This window comes from Sinocyclocheilus anshuiensis, unplaced genomic scaffold (assembly GCF_001515605.1).
Source record: "Sinocyclocheilus anshuiensis isolate Anshui unplaced genomic scaffold, SAMN03320099.WGS_v1.1 scaffold536, whole genome shotgun sequence".
Taxonomy (NCBI): domain Eukaryota; kingdom Metazoa; phylum Chordata; class Actinopteri; order Cypriniformes; family Cyprinidae; genus Sinocyclocheilus; species Sinocyclocheilus anshuiensis.
In genome coordinates, this window is record NW_015557179.1 from 2613042 (window position 1) to 2634034 (window position 20993).

A 20993-nucleotide genomic window follows, 5' to 3' on the forward strand; every position below is an offset into this window, starting at 1 on the left:
TAATAGTTGAAGTTTATTTAATGTTGTTCTTAACACAATGTAAATTTTTAACTTGGATACAAAAATTAACATTACCATATTGAAGCTTACTGTAAAGTTGGTTTTTTTTGCGCTTTATATGCAAAATCATAACAAATAGCTTCTTAAATAATCCTGTAGGAGCCAGAAACACAATTTTTAAAAATATTTTAATCATTTAAAAAATAAATTACATGCATAACCTTAAAAGACTTGACAAATCAAGTCTTCTCATGAGCACTCCCATGTGTCAGAAGACTGCACAATGAAAGGTGCTCAATAGTACAACAAAACGCAAATACAGCGTCACATTCATACTCATCTCAAAATATTGTACATTAAATCCTCTTGTGATCTACAGCTGATATGTGTACACTCATTTACATGCATGAAACTATGATACAGTCTAAAACAAAACTGTACAGAAAGAGGCCCGATTGAGGGGTGTCATGGATGGATTTACAACTTTAGCATTCCTTAAAGGCTCTAAAAATACCTCACAAGAAATCCAGCAAAAATGCTATCACGTTTTCACACTGAGTAACTGTGCTAGAAGGCAAAATGAAAAATGCTACGGATCATCCACTGAGAGCAGTAATTCAACCGTTAAGCACATAAAGGATTAAAACTTTCAGATTGTAAAACATTTGTAGTGCTTCCCTGAATAATCCCTCAAAGCAAGAGCAATCCAAAGCTGCATGTATACCTGATGATTAAACCCGAAGCATTTGTACTGATGTCCGTCGCTGTTATAGTGTCAGTCAGCATGTCGGTGTGTATATTGGTCAGGGTAAATGATGCTGTAAACTTTGGTTAGAGTCTACATGACCAAACATCACAAAAACTACACAACATAAAAGCAGTGATTGTTCAAACACGGGGCAGATAAAGCACAGCAAACTGTCAGTTGGTCTTCAACTTTGTAGTTTGTGTCACCTGATCTGTTAGCGTGGCTCTTATAGAGTTCACAACAGTCTGTCGGACATTTTCTTCCATGTACTGCTCAGTAAGTGGCTTCAGCACCTAGAATCAACAAGGAAGGGGAAAAACAACAATAAAAACTTGAATGCTGCTTGTCTGAACAGTTTTAGCCTGTTGCCAAGTGGTTGCTAGGGTGTTCTGGGTGGTTGTTTACAGGTCAGAGGGGTCAAATCCCTAGCTATACACCTCTTTTAAAGCAGCACTATGTAACTTTTGGCGCTCTAGCGGTTAATAAACAGAACTGCACACATCCCGCGGAATAGACAAAAACACGGTTTGGAAGATTAATTCATGATGTACTCACTCATTATATACAGTTTGCAAATTTTGAACACAGAGAAAGTTACATAGTGCTGCTTTAACATCCATCCAAGTCTTGGTTGTTTGAAGTAACCTCATCAAACACACCGCTCCTCAAATTTTTAACCTTCCATGACTTTTCCAGTCATTTGCAATTATTGTATGTAAGGATTTTTAATAATTGTATAAAAATTGCACTCACAAAGAGCAAGTCTAGCTGATAAAACAGCAGTTGATGATTTAAAAAAAAAAAAAAAAAAAAACATATTTAATACATAAAAAATGTCCATGAGATTTGATTCACTTCTATATCTTTGTTTATGTCTGGAACAAATAAATTCCTTGATACTTCCAGATTTTCCAAGAGGATGAGAATCCTGGTCTTTAGATCAGATGTGTGTTTCAAATCCTTTAAAAGGATAGTTCACCCAAAAACATTTAATGAGCCTCATGTTGATCCAATCCCATACGACTTACTTTCATCTTCAAAATACAAAACAGATTTTTAATGAAACCTGAGAGATTTCTGACCCTCCACTGAAAATCTAATCTAATTTTGGTAAAGTGCACTTCCAATGGCAGGAACAGAAATCTCTCAGGTTTCATTCAAAATATTTCTCATTTCGGTTTCGAAGATCTTATGGGTTTGAAATAAGGGTACATTACACTTTTCTTTTGTGGGCGATCTAGCCTTTTAACCCAAAAAAAGAGAAATATTAATACCACATAAAAATGATCAAGAAACACAAAACTCTATAGTATAATTCCAAGACTAATGCAGTCCCAGAAAAGCACCTCCGTTAAGAATAATATAGACAAATGCAACAATGTGAACTCAATATAAATCACGCCAAATCTTAAAACTCCTATTAGGGCACAGGAAGAAAACCAGGCTTTAGAATCAGTGCTGGTTCTAAAATTCATAGGTCCTGGGACAAAATGTTCATTGGTTGGGCCCCCTGCTGCCTGGGCTCCATAAGTAAGTTATACTATATATGAGCTTGATGGGCCCCCATCGTCTCAGGGCCTGGGACAACGCTGCCCTCTTGACAAGTGCCATCAAATGACTTTCCCACCTTTAGAAATTGAGGTTATGACAAGACTTAGTGGTTAAGTTCGTGAACGAATCATTCTTTTTGAACGAATCTTTTAGGTGAACGAATCGTTCTCGTAATCCATTGATTTCTCATTCACTGAAATCCCTCGCTCCAGAGCAGCACGGCACTATTACCACCTGCTGGCATATTTATGTAATATGAAGAAATGGTCACTGAATGAATCAGCCAATGAATCTGAACGAGAGGTGAGGTGAGAGCTGAACTAGAAGTGAATGGTTTATAGAATGGGATGAACACAAAAGACAACAGGAAGCAGTTGAAACAATGTGATGGGTGGGATATTGTAGCATGGACCCAACCAACATGTGGAAGAACATCCAGGAAGCATAACTCACCTGTTCCCACAGGGCCTCTGCTACGAGGTCTATTGCCACACCCACTTCTCGATACTCTCCTGAGTATCTGACATACGCCCAGGCACACAACGACAGCAGCGACACCCCCATCACCAGATTGGCCAGAGCCGCGATTACCGATAGGCCAACGAAACCTGTTACAGTGGAGACCATATAGGTAACAAACATGATGGCAAACAGGGTGGCTGGAGTTCTCGCTGCATAGAAAATGTTCTTGCTTTCATTGTGTTTCACAAAATTCGTGTACACTTCATCCAGCTCGGTCTCTAACTGCTGCTGGTAGCGCTGACTGAACTCCACGCCGCCCATTTTCTTCACTGCGCTGAACTGTTGAACGGAGGTTTTCTTAAACTCTTCATGATAGCGCTGAAGATCAACAGGGGCGATGTATGGTTTGTCACCTCCACATACCTGTGACATACACACAACAAAAATATAAGCTCAAAACCTTTTCCTAATCTTTCTAATCACCAGATGCATGTATTGCAGAAACGATTAAACCATTACAGGCATCTCTGTATTTTGAGTTATCTAGGCCAAACCTACTATTCTAGGTGCAATGGCCTCAAGTTATTTTCAGTTATATAGGCTAGCTCATCTCACGTCATGCTCCTGCTATATTTAAAGAGAACCGAGGTCCCTCTCCATTCATGATCCATTTAGAAAATAAAGAACCATGCATTTTGCTCACACCACTTCCAATTGGTCTATATGCATGTTTCTGTCAAACAGATGAAAAAACTAGCAGCTCAAAGTAACTCTACCTGCTCCATGGTTCTGTTATAAGTGTATTTCGCTCCAGCGACAGCTGTCAGGTTGTTCGCTTCAGCAGTTGCCTGAGTAAAAGAGGCACAGTGGGCATTTAACACTTTCATATAGACTACCAATCAAACGTTTGGGTTCAGTAAGATTATTATATTTTTTTGAAAGCGATTTACACTTACTCAGCATGGACAGATTAAAATAATCAAAAGTGACAGTAAAAACATGTATAATGTTACTAAAAATGTATTTTCAATAATGCTGCTCTTTGAAATTTCTATTCAAAAGAATCATGAAAAAATGATCAGTTTCCACAAACATTAAGCTGCACAACTGTTTACAACATTGTTAATAATAAGAAATGTTTCTAGAGCAACAAATCAGCATATGAGAGTGATTTCTGAAGGATCATGTGACACTTAAGATTGGAGTAATGATGCTGAAAATTTGGCTTTGCGTCACTGGAATAAAATATATTCAAATGGAAAACATTATTGTTACAGTCATTTTAAATTAAATAATTTTAAATGTTTCACTATATTACTGTTTTTACTGCATTTCTGATTTCTTTAAACTTTTGAACAACACTGTAGGTGACATTAAAGATTGAGAGTAACACACCTGCAACATGGATTTAGGATGTGGAAGCTCCTCCCCTTGATAGATTTGAATATACGCCTACAAACGAGGAAAATAAACATTTGTCTTATACTGGATGTTCATAAAGCAGAACATGTTCTGGAAATACAATCTGATTGGATGAGCCATGTTCAATGACATTATAAAAAGCACAACAGTGATCTTACAACAACTCAACTCTACATTAATGTTGCTTGACAACTGCGTGCGATGACGCTCATATTCGTATTCATATGACGCGTATGTGTTTTTATGCAACTCAAGGTATTGTCATAACAATAAAGGATGTTTATGACAAATGATAAGCCAGTGTAGCATTCAATCCATTATAAAACATACAAAGAGTGCATGTCTGCCTATTGTAGAATCGAAATCAACTTTAGATCACAATCAGAAGTTATTACAAGTACTCGATGGTGTAAAGTCTTACAGAGCTATTATTATCAGAGCATGTGAGCGTCACGTGAGGGTAGCGTCATTTTACCAGCGTTGCTTAGTACAGCTGTACTACACCATGTTACAGCACAGTAGCGTAGCGCTATTGCAAACAGGAACAAGTACTGCATTGAAATGTACTGTTGGCGCGTTATTTGAGCGGACTTTGCTTTTCCGGTGAGCATGAGCGGTACATGAGTGGGGCGTCCGCATGGACCGTGAGCAACTCAACAGAAGGCACATTCATAGATCGGATTATTGAGCGGAGCGTCACACTGCGCAGTGACGACAGATAGAGGGAGAGTGAAACCTGTGCGCTGAATAGAGGCTGACATTTTTTCACGAATCCCGCGGGATGGGAAACAAAATCACTATTAATCACGTGATTGGGACAGGAAAAAATGTCAGCGGGAGTGGGCGGGACCGGGAATCGTAATAACACTATGATACCTAACTTTATACACAAATATACCTTTTATATAAATAAACTATAAACTGTATATTTTAATTTTGAACTCAATTCTAGTTGCCCTGTCTCTTTATGCTCTCCTCCTGTTTGCTTTTGTGTGGCTGGTTAAGTGAATGACGTACGCAGTACGTGACGGACAGATAATTAACGGCTGGTCTATGTGGTAATACATTGGGCGGGACACCCAAACGCCCACCTATCATTCAACGACCTCAAATATGGCTTTTCATCTAAACGATGTATGTCGTAACAACTTTACATGGCCGCTCAAGCTAATGTTAACCTAGAGAAATGTGCGCTATTCAAGTGTCTGTGTGGAAGCTGAACAGCAGCGCTCACTGCGGGACAGATGGAGGCGCCGGCGCGCTCACTTGCTCTTAAAATATTCCGTAATTTTTGGTCATACAGATAAAAGTAATACATCTTTAAAATCTGTAAACACTCTACTTTTATTTGTGTGCACTCAGAATAACAACGAAACGTTGCGCTTCTGTAAAATAATTAAAGCAAACAGGATGCTTACTGCCATCTCGGTCATGTGAACTTGAGCGAGAAACTTCGAAACTCCATGTATGATAAATATATTTATAGTAGACTTGTGCTGGTATTCGGTAATGCGATATATCACGGTAATGAATATGCACGATATTGTTATCGTGGGCTGTCAGCGGGAGTGGGCGGGACCGGGAATCGTAATAACACTATGATACCTAACTTTATACACAAATATACCTTTTATATAAATAAACTATAAACTGTATATTTTAATTTTGAACTCAATTCTAGTTGCCCTGTCTCTTTATGCTCTCCTCCTGTTTGCTTTTGTGTGGCTGGTTAAGTGAATGACGTACGCAGTACGTGACGGACAGATAATTAACGGCTGGTCTATGTGGTAATACATTGGGCGGGACACCCAAACGCCCACCTATCATTCAACGACCTCAAATATGGCTTTTCATCTAAACGATGTATGTCGTAACAACTTTACATGGCCGCTCAAGCTAATGTTAACCTAGAGAAATGTGCGCTATTCAAGTGTCTGTGTGGAAGCTGAACAGCAGCGCTCACTGCGGGACAGATGGAGGCGCCGGCGCGCTCACTTGCTCTTAAAATATTCCGTAATTTTTGGTCATACAGATAAAAGTAATACATCTTTAAAATCTGTAAACACTCTACTTTTATTTGTGTGCACTCAGAATAACAACGAAACGTTGCGCTTCTGTAAAATAATTAAAGCAAACAGGATGCGCTTTCTGCCGTCTCGGTCATGTCAACTTGAGCGATAAACTTCGAAACTCTGTGTATGAAAAATACATCTATAGAGAGTGAAATGTCTATTTTCACATGAAAAAAATTCAAATAGAAAACGTTAGGGCAGTGCAAAAAATCGAATGCGATTTTCATGCACATCTCGTCAGTAAAGGCGCTCCTGTGATTAGTAGTAAATCTCCAGCACGTGCTTTCAGATGGAGCGGCATTTACTACACAGAGCCATAGATCACTGACAAGATACGCAAAATCACGTTCAAAATCGCAGGCGATTCATTGCAGATTATGAACGCGATTTTGTGTAGCTTGAGATGCGCACGAAAATCACATTCGATTTTTTTGCACAGCCCTAGAAAACATGTGTTAGCATGGATGATTTACATGAAATTTAATGTGTGTGCAATGCACACTGTGCATTGTTTAAGCTGGCTTTCAGTTCAATAAAATAACAAAAAACAAAATTTGGGATTTTTATTCAGCTAAAGTGGGCATGCTGTGATCTGTACTGTATTTTTTTTTTTACTGTAACTTGACAGATTCCGGCCAAAAAAAACACAACACGGGAGTGGGAGGGAATGGGAGTCATTCATCCGGGATTGGGACGGGACGGGATTTTTTTTTTGTGGGAGTGGGACGGGAGAGGTTTGAAAATCCACTCCCGAGTCACCCTCTAGCGCTGAACACTGCTGGGCGGTGCGGCGTGCCATAAATGTTCGGCTTATATTTCGTCTCTTTTTTGGCCAAAAACTGAAAATGCCATTTTTGGCTGATAATTTTCAGTGGCCAAAATTTCAGTGCATCACTTGTAACTGATTTTTATGAAATAGATGTTTATTGCTTTAATATCAGTAAAGACTTGCATCATTTGCTGCACAAAACTCCAGGAACACTTGAATAGAGCCTCTTCAGTTTGACCTGATCTGATGTGTGTTTACAGCTGTTATTACAGCTCAACTAATCATATCTGACCTTGAAGTACTCCAGCAGGTCTCTGCACGTGACTTTAGCTCCACCGATCTCTTTCTCTACCAGGTTCTCTGGTGCCAGCAGTAAAGGCACTAGATTCTGCAGCTCCTTCTTGAACTCATCATCAATGTCTGCTCCAAAAAAGTTTATGATGAGCCTAGAGTTGAGATGTGCATGTGCATGTCTGTGTCTGAGAGAAAATCCATACTGACCTCTCAGTCTGCCATCAAAGTGAGGGTTGGTGGCCACCTTCAGACCTGGATGTGGCAGCAGAAAGCAGCCTATGCTGGAGAAACAGTTGTGAATATGTTTCCTAACATTCTGTAGCTCTTCATGTTGATTCTGCTTCACCTACAGAGAACAAATTAAACATAACTCACACTCCGTTCAACATGGTGAAGCCGTGTTCATCTGTGCTTCATCTCACCTGTAGTCTCCGGTCCAAGAAGCAATTCCCTCCTTTAAGCCCATACCCATGCTCGTAGGGGTAACACCAGTCTCTGATCAGAAACAATAGTTTCTGGAATACAGTAAAGAAGAAACGTGAAGCTGAAGGTTTATTCCCACAAATTAGAAAAAAACATGGACAACCATTTTTTCAAACAAAATGCATCTCAATGATGTGGCAATTGCTCAGATGCCCAGTTTATTCAGGAAATAGCTCATTTATTTTCTATCAGAGAATAAAGAAAATTATCCCTCAGAATTAACAGTATTTCATAGTGAATAGTTTTGGTATGAAAATGTATGGTAATGGTATGATTTTTTCATCACATCAGACTTTTTTGAAAAAAGTCTTTTATGGCCACCAAGGCTGCATTTATTTGACCAAAATACAGTAAAAACTGTAATGTTATTAAATATTATTATTAATTTAAATGTTTTCTATTTACTAATAAAATGTCATTTATTCCTGTGATGGTAAAGCTGAATTTTCAGCATCATTACTCAAGTCTTCAGTGTCACATGATCATTCAGAAATTATTCTAATATGATGATTTGCTGCTCTAGAAACACTTCTTATTATCAAAGTTGAAAACAGTTGTAGTGCTTATATTTATGGAAAAACATCTTTCCCAGAATTATTTAAGAAATAAAACATTTAAAAGAACAGCATTTGCTGGAAACATAAATCTTTTGTAACATTACAAATGTCTTTACTGTCCCTTTTGATCAATTTAATGTGTCCTTGCTGAATAAAATAATAATAATATTATTATACACACACATAATTTCCTACATTTCAAGGTCGCTGCTTGGTCCTATTTGAAATTATCCTAACAGGAGGGCAGTTAATTTCATAAATTAATTGTATTCTGAAGCACAGTATAAAAAATTTAAATGAGATATTTGAAAAAGAACTCTGATCAAAATTAGAGAACACTTACAGATACCTCCAAGTTATGTGGTGGTGTATGGCACCTGGTGCTAATTTCCTATTAACAAACCCTATTTATCTGGCAGCATTCCTCTAATTTTTACTGAGATTGCAAGATGGCAGGCCGTTCTAAGGTGACTGAAACCCTGCAACAGGAGGCGGTCCAGATGAAGGCCAAAGGGGCGACCTTTTCAGCCACTGCAAGAGAAGTTCTGAAATCTGTGATTTCTCAAATATTGCAGCTTTACAATGACACTAATTCATTCAAGTCCCCCCAAAAGCCTAGTTGTCCATGTAAGACAAATGCACAAGAAGACAGGATAATGCGGACTCTCAATGGTGAATTGGTTCAACACTGCAGCTGGAATTGCTCACCAGTTCGGATGTTTCGATGAACAGGGTACCCAGGTGAAAAAGAAGTACTCTTAAATTTATTTAAAAATTTACTTGAAATTCAGATAGTATATTTTTAGTACAATTGTACTCCCAACATGCTTACTTGAACTACATTAATGTATTGAATTGCATTTTAATATATTTTTAAAAAGTATACTAGAAGTACTTTGGTAATAAATATATGCTTTGTTAAGCTTCTAAGAAATATACTAAAACAAGCATACTTTTTGTGCCTGAGTGCATAAAGAAAGGTGGAGGAGGAAGTGTCATGCTTTGGGGATGTTTTCTGCAGTAGGAGTTGGGCCTCTTATACAGATACATGGCAGGGTATTGAAAACCCGATTAAAAATCTCTGGAAAATCCTTGGTGACAAAGTTATGGCTAAGAAACCAACTACATTTACCAAACTATGGAAGAGACTGGAAGAAGAGTGGACCAAGATCTCACCAGAGCAGCGTGAGAGACTAGTGATGTTCTGTGGCCGCAGATGTGCTGAAGTCATTCAAAGCAAGGGCCTCTACACTTCACTGTCTTTAAAACATCACTGTGTTTTCCACAAAATAATGGGTTTTTGTTGAAGTGCCTTGGTTGTTTTGTAAACACTGTTCTACTAGCAAGGTATAGCCACAACTAAACTTCCTTCAAATTTGAACGATGAAGATTACATTATTTCTGAATAAATCAAGTGTTCATAAATTGTTCTCTAATTTTGATCTCCACTGTATATATATATAAATGTATACCAGTGTATGTCTGAATTTATACATTTTTATTAAAAGTCAGAATTTGCCCGCCAGAATTGTTTTTTAAACATACACAGCAATACAACTCATCAAAACAAATGATCTGATTCTTCAATAATGGTTGTAAATTTCCCTTTGAGGTATTTTTTATATCTGTATATAAGGCATGTGTGTCAATTTTTGTCACTTATGCAGGTTGATTTGTGGCCAGCATGGAAATGATCAGCTTTTCTACCTGAAATGGTTTCTCATAGATCTCCTCCATTGCAAGTCGACCATATTCTGTGAAAAGCTATAAAAGATGCATGATGTTACTGTCCCACACACACTATTAACATTAACTAACAATGTACACCAACAAAGAAAGTTGTTACCTGGAGATGCTGCAAATCATCTTCTTGGATATTCTGAGAAAGATTATAAACCTAAAACAAACATGATTTTTTGGTCACTTAATATGCTAATATGATTATTTAACCCCCACTAATGTGCCTCAACACACCTGCACAGAGCTGGTCATGGTGCTCAGAGCAAAAACTGTGGCACAGTCTTTGATGGTGGACTGACTGTCAAAGGCTCCCTGAGTGTCCACCAACAGAACAGCCACCTTCAGACACACAGAGATTAGTTTTATCACACAGTCAACATATCTTGACAGTGACATAATACATATCTTCAAGTGAACGGCTATCCACCTTAGTTCCATCTTCCTTTTCCACAACAAACACCTCACTCCAGGCCTGGATTCCTGTAGTCTCTCTCTCACAGCCTCCCCTCCAGGAGAAACCAGTCAACGGCTCATCGTCTCCTCCCATCCATGACTCAGATGACTGCAAAGACACATAGACAAAGGACAATGTTCATGTGAATGTCCTGAGATGTACCTAACAAAGCATGCATGCTCACATCCATGTGACTTAGCTGGTTTTATACACGCAAGACGCAGCCCACAAGTTAAGACATGTCAATGATAGGAGTCATCAGGAATTTGTTCTCAGGAATGATAATTCAGATAATTCAGACTTATTTTTAACAGATGTGTGAGAGCTCTCATAATTCACATATTTGAATGCATATGGGTAGTTGAATTGTAGTTTTACTATCCTCACGAAAAAGGGACAATACTTTCTTTTTCCTCACAATTTAGCTGTGTTATTTTGTATATTGTTATAGTGTTTATAGCTGTTGTAAAAACAGGGAAACATAATGCATGTGCTAGTCATTATGTGTTTTCCCTGTACATTAGCCATTTGCTTAGTAAAAGACAGACTTTGCACCTAAACGATAAAATATGCAATTTTTCTCAACGTGTGAAATATAGAAACTTAAAATGGGGATAGAAATACTCTCTACTATCTAATTAGGAACTACATGTGTTTTCCCTGTACATTAGCCATTTGCTTAGTAAAAGACAGACTTTGCACCTAAACGATAAAATATGCTATTTTTCTCAACGTGTGAAATATAGAAACTTAAAATGGGGATAGAAATACTCTCTACTATCTAATTAGGAACTACATTAATGACTGAATAAAGAATTTACTCAGTTAAGATCAACACAATTTTCTCCTCAATTCTTGAAGCAATGTTTTGAGGACTCTTGAAAAATATTTAGAAACCCAAAAGGAATTAAATAAGAAATATAAGCTTTTAAAATATGACTAAAGTGAATTAAAAGAAGATTAAAAATGGAGAAAAAAAAAAGAATGTGACTAGTTGCATCATACTAAAAACAATTCAATTCAATACAATTTCTCATTTAAAAAATATACACATTTTAATCTAAAATCTTATATTATGTCCATTTTTCAGCTACTCATACACTTACATCAGTAGAAGAGGGTTCGTTCTAACCTGATTATGCATGTAACGCAGCATAAAGTCTAGCAGGAAGGACTTTCCCTTGCGGAAGGCGCCAGCTACAGACACCACAACCACACTGAGATCCTTGACATGTTCCTGCATCAGGATTTTTTCCAATGCAGCAGCATCCAACTCAAACTTATGATCGTCCTCGTTGGTGATTACAATTTGGATGGGTCGAGCCCCCTCAGGAACCGAGTCCTCCTCCGGCTCAAGCTCTTCCTCTACAGCACACGGTTCCACTCCATTAGTATCAGAGCTGCGTTGAGCCTCCAGTGAGCTCATCACCTCAACGGGGCGGCACAATGGAACATCTTCCACACCGGTCATATCTGTAAGGAAAAAACAGGATAATTTAATTTTGAAAGGTTATTATCATTAACTACAACTATTAAAAACATTTTGTTAACTGCAATAAAGCTACAATAAAATAAAATAAAAATATTAGATGGAAAAACTTAAAATTTCACATTTCATTCTCTAAGTTGAAGCACTAAAATTACTAACTGAAAAAATAAAACTGAACCAAAATTAATATGGAAATAAATTAAATTTAAATAGTAAGCACATAAGTAGCACATAAATTACTAAAAAAATATATATATATTTATATAATATATTTAAAATATAAAAATAAAAGCTATTTCAAAATATTAATAAAACTATAACATTATATATAACAAATAATACTAAAATAACACTGGTAATTGGTACATTTAAATAATTTTACATATTTAAAAACAATATATATTGTTGCAGCTTCAGCATCTGTCACAATGTCCTCTTTTGTTGTGCAATACTGGCCAAAACAGCCAAAAAAGCATGGATGAGAAAAATCCACACACTGAGACCCAGTCCTTGATGATCAGACATGGGTTTTCTAACGTTTGCAGCTTTGCTTTTCAGCACTTCACTAGCAGCTCATTACTGCTTTCTATTCCAGGAGTGTGGGTCTCCGTTTTAACCCCATGCACTTTATCCATGAGCTGCGATAAGCCTAGATCCCTTCGGCCACAGGGCTAAATTTGGTCATTTTTGTCCTCGGGTTAAGACACATGTAACACAAAACAAACACCCTCTCTCCCCTTCGCTGTAGTCTCCTCAGGCTCACGGCCAGCCAAGCAGAGCCACTGGAACAGAGTCAAGCAGTGTCAGTGTGAGCAAACACACAACAAGGACACACTGGAGAGGGCACAGTCCATTCAAAACTGCTGCAAGTACAGGTCAATTCAGATTTATGACGCTCTCATGTTGGCCAGACTGAATAATTGGCTAATACCATGAATGAACATGCAAATATGCTGTTAAATTCTTGAAATCTCAAGGGGACTAAATATTTAAGGTCAAAGGGATTCGGCTCACAAAAAAAAAAAAACCCTTAGGAGGAATCCCTGCATTATATGAGCAAACATTAATAAACATTAAAACATGACATTGCAACGCCAAAGTCTTCCTGGTTTGAAATATTTTTATCCAGATTTCCAAAATTAATAATTAGTGAAGGTCACTGAATATGATGAAGACAAGTGTCTCATGTATATAAGTAGTAGGTTCATTTAGAAAGGAAAATTTAAGAGGAAAACTGCCATTATGTGAATATTATGTAACCATGTAATCCATAAAAAGTAACTAATCTGATTATGACCGTTTTAAAAATGTAATCTAATTAAAAGTGCTTAATTACGGTGACGCATTGCTGCCACACACATTTTTTTTTCCCACTCAGTTATGTCGTAATAACGAGATTTAATGTCGTTTTATCGACATCTTTTCTCGTTAAAACGACATCTTTTCTCGTAATAACGAGATGTTTTCTCGTTAAAACGACATCTTTTCTCGTTAAAACGACATATTTTCTCGTAAAAAACGACATATTTTCTCGTAAAAAACGACATATTTTCTCGTAAAAAACGACATATTTTCTCGTAAAAAACGACATATTTTCTCGTAAAAAACGACATATTTTCTCGTAAAAAACGACATATTTTCTCGTAAAAAACATGCTCACACCCAGGCGCAACAGCCTATTCCTTCAGTATAAAGCAAAGCCTGGAATTTTACCCATAAGAAGAACGCGATGCGCGGTGCTATGCACGGCTTGGTTCAGCTAAAGATATAATTTAATAATATATAATCACTAATACATAATTAATATATAACCAGACTAAAGTATCAAAGCTGCCCACGCATGTGAAACAAATATTGAAGCATAAGCTCATTTGTTTACCCACGAACAAAAATAGGCCTACGAAAAATCTAGCTTAATTTTCGTTTGCTCGTTTTCAAACAGAACGAAATAATAATAATAATAATTATTATTATTATTATTATTATTAGGCTATTATTCTTATTCTTATTCTTATTATTTGGCTATTATTATTATTATTGTTGTTGTTGTTATCATTATTATTAGGCTATTATTATTATTATTAGCCTATTAGAAAATCTCTTTATTTCTTTTTGTTAAAACAACATATCTCGTTATTACGACATAATTGAGTGGAAAAAATAATATGTGTGTGGCAGCAATGCGTCACCGTACTTCATTTTTGGATCTGATTACTTAATCCAGATTACATGTATTTAGTTACTACCCAGAACTGTTTATCAATTTAGGCCTATATAAAAACTTAATTGACATAATATATTAAAACGTTAATATAGCATGACTACGTAATGATGTACAACTCACCAGAGTTTGTGTGATGTTGTTAAAAGAGGAGCTGACTAAAAATACGATAATATTAAATAAACCTCTTCCTTATGCCAGGAATGATACAGGATACCAAGACAATAAGGTTGCATTTGTAAGGTAATGCATTGGCTAATAAGAACAATATATTAATTAATCATTTATTTATTATCTCTTAATTTAAGTTAAATTAAAGACACAGTTGTTCGTTGTTGTTATTCACAGTGCTAATGTTAAATACTAAAATGAAAAAATTGATTTGAAACATGTAACATTAAATGTTTAAGTAAACTTGAAGAATTATAAATTCTGTAGAAGTATTGTTCATTGCAAGTTTGTGTTAACTAATTTAGTTAACTAATTTTGATAACTGAAACTTTAAAGTGCTACTAACATACATAATTCTGTAATATTTGTGTTTGCTCTGATTAAATCCAAAGTAGAATTGTTGCCATCTTTAAAAACTAATAACAGGTAAAGTATAACATCGTTATAAGCCTTTTAAAGGCCAACTATCATTGATGTGGACCACAAACTCAGATACATAACTTCAGACAGACAAGACATACAAATCAGACACCAACATCTAACACAATAACCACCTGCTTATGTCTTATCGGTTCATAAACTGACTGACATACTTGCACAGATAAAAGATAACTTAATATAATTGTCCTGCGCACTTCAACATCACCACATGTTGATTTACTGTACACAACAGCCAAGCCCTAAGTAAAGGTAAATTTACATGGCAAATTACCCTGGTAAGTTCTGAGACTAAGCACACAGGCATACAGGACATCATCCATCACCCTACAGCTAAAGAGAGCATGCGAGAAGCACAACTCGTATGAATGTAGATACCAAAGTTGCATTAGTTCCCAGTGGCTCGTGGACGAGATCGTCAATCACAAAGCAGCTGGTGAATTCAGTGAAATACTTTCTGAAATTATCGAACAGAACTCACAAATACACTTCCACTCACGAGTCTCCATAATATTGGAGTTTAATGCATAACGCATACGGAACGACCGAGACAAAGCGAGAAAATAAGAAAGACTGGCTCCAAAGTTTGCAAGGTAGTCCCACTAACAGCTACCTCAACTCTCACGCGGCTTTTAACGCCAGCGACGCGCGTCAACAAGCGCTGAAGGTCTGGAACATATATATATATATATATATATATATATATATATATATATTGTTATGCATATTTTACTGTCTTTAAATCAAATAGTGTGATATCATATATATCTGCTTTATATCGCCCATCTGCCACCCTTTTCTCTGCGATATCGAACCACTATTTCACTATATTTTATACAGAAATAATCGACCGTGACCAGACAAAACACGAGTTCAAGTCGCGTTTTCTTTACTTTTAACCGGTCATTAAAAACACAACTAACGCAAACTAACGAACAGGCACCGGGACAACAAAATGAGTTTGTGAAGAACGGGCTTTCCGATGCTACACGACATGAAATGAGGTTGTCACCTTCAGCAAAGTTGTGGCATTTCTGTCTCGTCGCTGAGAAATGCCGACTCCTCGGGCCGCCGACTTCCGCCATCTTGGATCTGCTCAAACTTCGCTGTGTGACGTCGCGCAGCCCCAGTTTCCCTCAGACTGCACACATGTCAACTTCTTCTTCTTCTTTTGGAGTTTTATGGCCACATGTCAACTCAATGTACTCATTCGGAGATGTTTGGGAAACAAAGATGGGTTCGTCAGTGTGGATGACAAAATAAAAAAGAGAGCAGCTCTTACAAGAAAATATGATATATAAACAAAAAAGTACGTAAAAAGGTCAATTTGAGGCACTGACTGTGTGACTATTCAGATGGGCAGATTTCTTCCACTGAAGAACGATGCTCTTTGGATCTCTTTGGAGAACATGGTCTTCATGTTTTACACAAATTCGTGGTTAAAAAAAAAGAAAAGAAAAGAAAGGCAAAAAAGAGAAAACATTATAGTGATCTCAGACTTTGCCATTGTGCAAATTTTCCCTGAGAAACGAAACGATAGGAAACAAAAGAGGTGTGAAGATTTAAAGGGGTCATATGATGCTGCTAAAAATAACATTATTTTGTGTATTTGGTGTAATGAAATGTGTTTATACGGTTTAAGGTTCAAAAAACACATTATTTTCCACATACTGTGCATTATTGTTACTCCTCTATGCCCCGCCTTTCTGAAACACGTCAATTTTTACAAAGCTCATCGGTCTGAAAAGCGAGGTGTGCTCTGATTGGCCAACTATCCAGTGCTTTGTGATTGGCCGAATACTAAAGGAGGAACCCTCAGAGGCACAGCATATCTAGGACTGGTCTATTTTTAGACTGACACGTTTAAAGTCTATCTGCATATGTTGCCGATTTTATAACTCTCCAGGTCACAATGTCACAAAATAATTCATTAATGCAAAAAAAAAAAAAAAAAAACCGAAGAAAGCTGTCAGCAAATGGCACTGCTAAATGAAACAAAACAAATAGCAACTGTATACAATAATTACAGATTAATCAAATGTTATTGTAATTATTGTATCGTAGTTATTGTAATTTCATTATAATTAGTAGTCTAGATCAATCTCTTCGAATCCCACAGATTGTTTTGTTTTATACTATTAATGTAGTAAAGCAGCTAATAATTACAAGACAGGAGATAAGTTGTTATGATGGAATTCATTTTTGAAAGAAAAAAAAAACTATGTTGTTTTGCAATGTCTTTTTTCAATATTGTTTTTATTCATGTGCAACGTGCGATTTAAAAAAAAAAAAACATTTTATAAGTTTAATGCATTTTAATTTCAACGTTTAAAGTTCATGCATATTACAAAATCAGAGCAGGCCACATGTATATATGCGCAGTACTGCTCCAATCCAGATGGTGGCAGTACAACACCAGCAAACTCTATTTACTCACTCGAAATTGATAGAAGGGATTCTGACACAGTGGGCGGTACTTTGTAGTTTATTAACTTAAGATGTAGTCATTTGTACTGCCGTGTTGTAACGTTAATTTAAGTGGTGGAGCTGTGAATCCTGTCTGAGCAAACGGCTTGTTTGAGAATGACCGAGGTGTGTAAAGAGCAGTGCGGCGCTGCACCGGGTCCCGTGGAGAGCTGGAGCCTGCGCTCCGGCGCTGTGAGTGTGGAGCTCCTCTCTCTGGGCTGCGGGATAAAGTCCGTCAGCACACCGGATCGCAGCGGCCAAAGCGCGGATATAGTGTTAGGATACGATGATTTAGAAGGCAAGTTCATGCATTAAGTCCATGGGAAATCAGAGGCGGAAAGAGTTTCGTTATTGTGCATGGCAGGTGTTTGCGACCGATTTCTCTGCTTATTCCTCGCCAGATGTGGCCACCGTCCGTACAGAAATAAAGAAAGAAAAAGGAGAAGAATCAATAATGATTCGGTTATATCTCAGCTGTTTCTCTTAAATAGCAATTAGATTTTTTTTTTTTATTTCCTTTTTTTTTTTTTTTAGATTAATTCTAGTTTTGTGGAACATCCAGTTGATAAAACATTTCATTATGTAAGTTAGTCAAGACATTTCCTATGAAATTCTCCCAAATACCAATTGATCCAAGCTGTTGAATCCACATTCATTTTATAGCCGTAAACTATTCCTGAATGTCAGCAATTTACTCATTTGTTTCATTTCCAGGGATTTCGGAGACATGTTTACTTGATAACATTTCCAAGGATTTAATTTTAGTAATAAAATAAATAAAATGTTTCAATAAAAAAATTGTAATAAATCAATGTATTTTAAAAAAGAACAAACTAAATAAAACATCTTATTTTTTATATTCTTTAATTCAGTCTAAAACATTTGAAACATTTTGTTTTTATCAAAGAGTTTGCTTCAAAAAGAAAGTCCGAGCCACTCAGCAATATGTGAAACAGTATAGCCATTATCAGAGTCTGATTATAAATATTATACGTAGGCTATATCATATTAAACAGCACTGAACGACGCAGCAGCTGTGCCAACTACAGTAGAAAAGCTGCTGAAAAAAGTCTTAACTGTCGACCAATTTATGATTTTAAAAGACTAATTGTACCAATATTTAGAAAGCAGGATAGCTGATGTAATATTAATAAAGCCAATGAGACATTCCTACAAATGCATGCAAATTGAGAGAATTGATTGAACAAATGCACAATATTTACTTAATTCGCAAAAATCTTTGAAAACAGATGTGTACTTTTAAAGACTTTTCTGAAATAAACACAAGTGGTTCTTAACCAGGGGATCTGCAGCAAACTTCCAAGTAAGCCTCAAGAAGACTTCAGATGATTTTAAATAAGTCAAAACAAGCTTTAAAATAAGCTAAACAACTAAAAAAATCATATTTCTTCTTTGAATTCATCCCCTCAACAAACAAAATTCCTACAGTCTTGAAAAACCTGGATACATGATATATGATGAATATATGGATATAAAAAGTGTGATTTCTAGACCTGGAAAAGTAATGTAAATGAATAAAATCTTAAAAATGCCATGGACACTTTTATTAAGAATTAGAAATTGTTTGCCGAGCTCTGAAATATTTTACCAGGTAGAAACTGTGAGTAAAAATATTTGTAAAATTCTTCATTTAAGTCATGCAAATTCATTGGAAAAGTGAGGGAAGCCTAAAGAATATTCAACTCTTTAAACTTCTGAATTCTTGAAATGTAATTTACTAGGAGTCAGGCCTTTGAATATTGTTGTGGCCAAAGGTTGAGAACCACTCCTGTAATCAGACATGCAGTTATGGTTATGTTATAGGCCGATGATCCCAGAATAACCAAATGATGGCCTATTAATCGATATATCGATCACTAGACTTAACTATGGATATACAGAATGAAAATAATGCTTAATTCCCTTTATTTCACTCTAGGATATCTCTCAAACCCTCGCTACTTTGGAGCTGTGGTTGGCCGGGTTGCATTGCTAAGGGCCGGTTTGTGGTAGATGAGAAGGAATATGAACTGGCTATAAACAATGGACCCAATGCTCTGCATGGAGGACTGAAGGGCTTTGACAAGGTAAACAAACACATGTATGAATCTGAAATGAAAACCATTCCTGTACTTTTCGGTCCGAATTAAGCTTCATTATATGTTATGTTATGTGAGTCAGCAGGCATGATTGTAGGCATCGCATTAAGGGCGTTTGTGTGTTGTAGGCCGTGTGGACCAGAGGCAGTGGATAACGGAGTGAAGCTGAGTCACTTCAGTCCAGATGGTGATGAGGGTTATTCTGGGAACCTAAACGCTTCTGTCACCTACAGGCTGGAGAAGAACACACTGAGTGTGCTGTACCATGCACAGACTGACCGTACTACACCCATCAACCTCACCAACCATTCATACTTCAACCTGGCTGGACAGGTAGGGCTACAAGGACACAGTTTATAAACCTCGTCTTACACTGCATGGTTAAAGGCTGCACGACTTTTGTGGACACAACAGGTGTATTCCTACTATCAATAAATGATATTTCATATCCTAAATTCTGCAGGGGACACCAGACATTTACGACCATGAGGTGACCATCTCAGCTGAGTCGTACCTGCCTGTGGATGATACAATGATCCCGACTGGTATTTTTATCACATTGTTTATTTTAGAGAATTCGATCTTTTAAACTTCTGTAACCAGAACCTGTCAAATATGGTTTTGTTACAATGTAACAGGGGAGGTGAAACCTGTGGAGAAGACCCTGTTTGACCTGAGAAAGCTTGTCCTCTTGGGCTCTAGACTGGAAGAGCTGCCTGGTCCAGGCTTTGATCATAACTTCTGTCTGTGTTTACCTGGTGATCCACCACTGGAGCGAAAATGTGCACGGTAGCCTGTGTTATTTCAATTGGATTATTGAGCCCACGTGATTACCCTTTATGTGCATTAATACGGCTGCACGTGTTGGTCTGAGTAGAGTGGTGCATCCTGGGACGGGTCGTGTTCTGGAGGTGAACACTACACAGCCTGGGGTTCAGTTCTACACCTCTAACTTCCTGGATGGGACATTGAAAGGAAAGGGTGGAGCTGCTTACTCCAAACACAGTGCCTTCTGTTTAGAGACCCAAAACTGGCCAGATGCTGTTAACCAGGTAACTGAATTAAAAGTACATTTTAATTCAGACAAAACAAAGTGGTGGCACATGATAATGCAAAAAGTTTGAGGTCGGTAAGATTTTATTTTTAATACTGCTATTTTATTAAATTGTAATAATATTTCAAAATATTACTGTATTTTCGATCAAATAAATAGAGCCTCTGTGAGCATGAGAGACCTCTTTCAGAAACGTTAAAAAAATCTTACCAACCCCAAAATACAGGTCATATGTGTGTACTTGTTTGTCTGTATGTAATGCTGTATTTTTTTTTTTCTGTATAATTCTGTATGTTTGCTTTAGTCCAAGAGAAAGGCATTATGTTCCTCAATTAATGAGATGTACCTGATCTCTGTCTCTTCTCAGCCTCATTTTCCCGATGCTCTGCTGAGGCCAGGAGAGACCTACACACACACAACACGCTTCACATTCTCAGTGATCTGAAATTACAAAAGCATGTGAATTTCACTTTTACAACATTACACAACAGCACATTTTTCCT

The 20993-nt window shown here is 37.0% G+C and overlaps 1 protein-coding gene and 1 pseudogene across 1 annotated transcript; one reads left to right on the plus strand and one right to left on the minus strand.

Moving 5' to 3' along the window:
- Positions 1-178: 178 nt before the first annotated feature.
- LOC107678587 (atlastin-2-like) lies at positions 179-16019 on the minus strand. The gene is made up of 13 exons (XM_016473914.1): positions 15884-16019; positions 11685-12025; positions 10526-10660; positions 10333-10437; positions 10205-10255; positions 10066-10122; positions 7741-7833; positions 7526-7664; positions 7317-7444; positions 4157-4213; positions 3538-3609; positions 2753-3184; positions 179-1041 (listed from the first exon to the last, which is right to left on the minus strand). Exons 1-13 carry the CDS (start codon positions 15954-15956, stop codon positions 922-924), a joined length of 1803 nt encoding a protein of 600 aa, XP_016329400.1. The 5' UTR covers positions 15957-16019; the 3' UTR covers positions 179-921.
- Positions 16020-17368: 1349 nt separating this feature from the next.
- Positions 17369-20935, plus strand: LOC107678524 (aldose 1-epimerase-like; annotated as a pseudogene).
- The last annotated feature ends 58 nt before the right edge of the window (positions 20936-20993 follow it).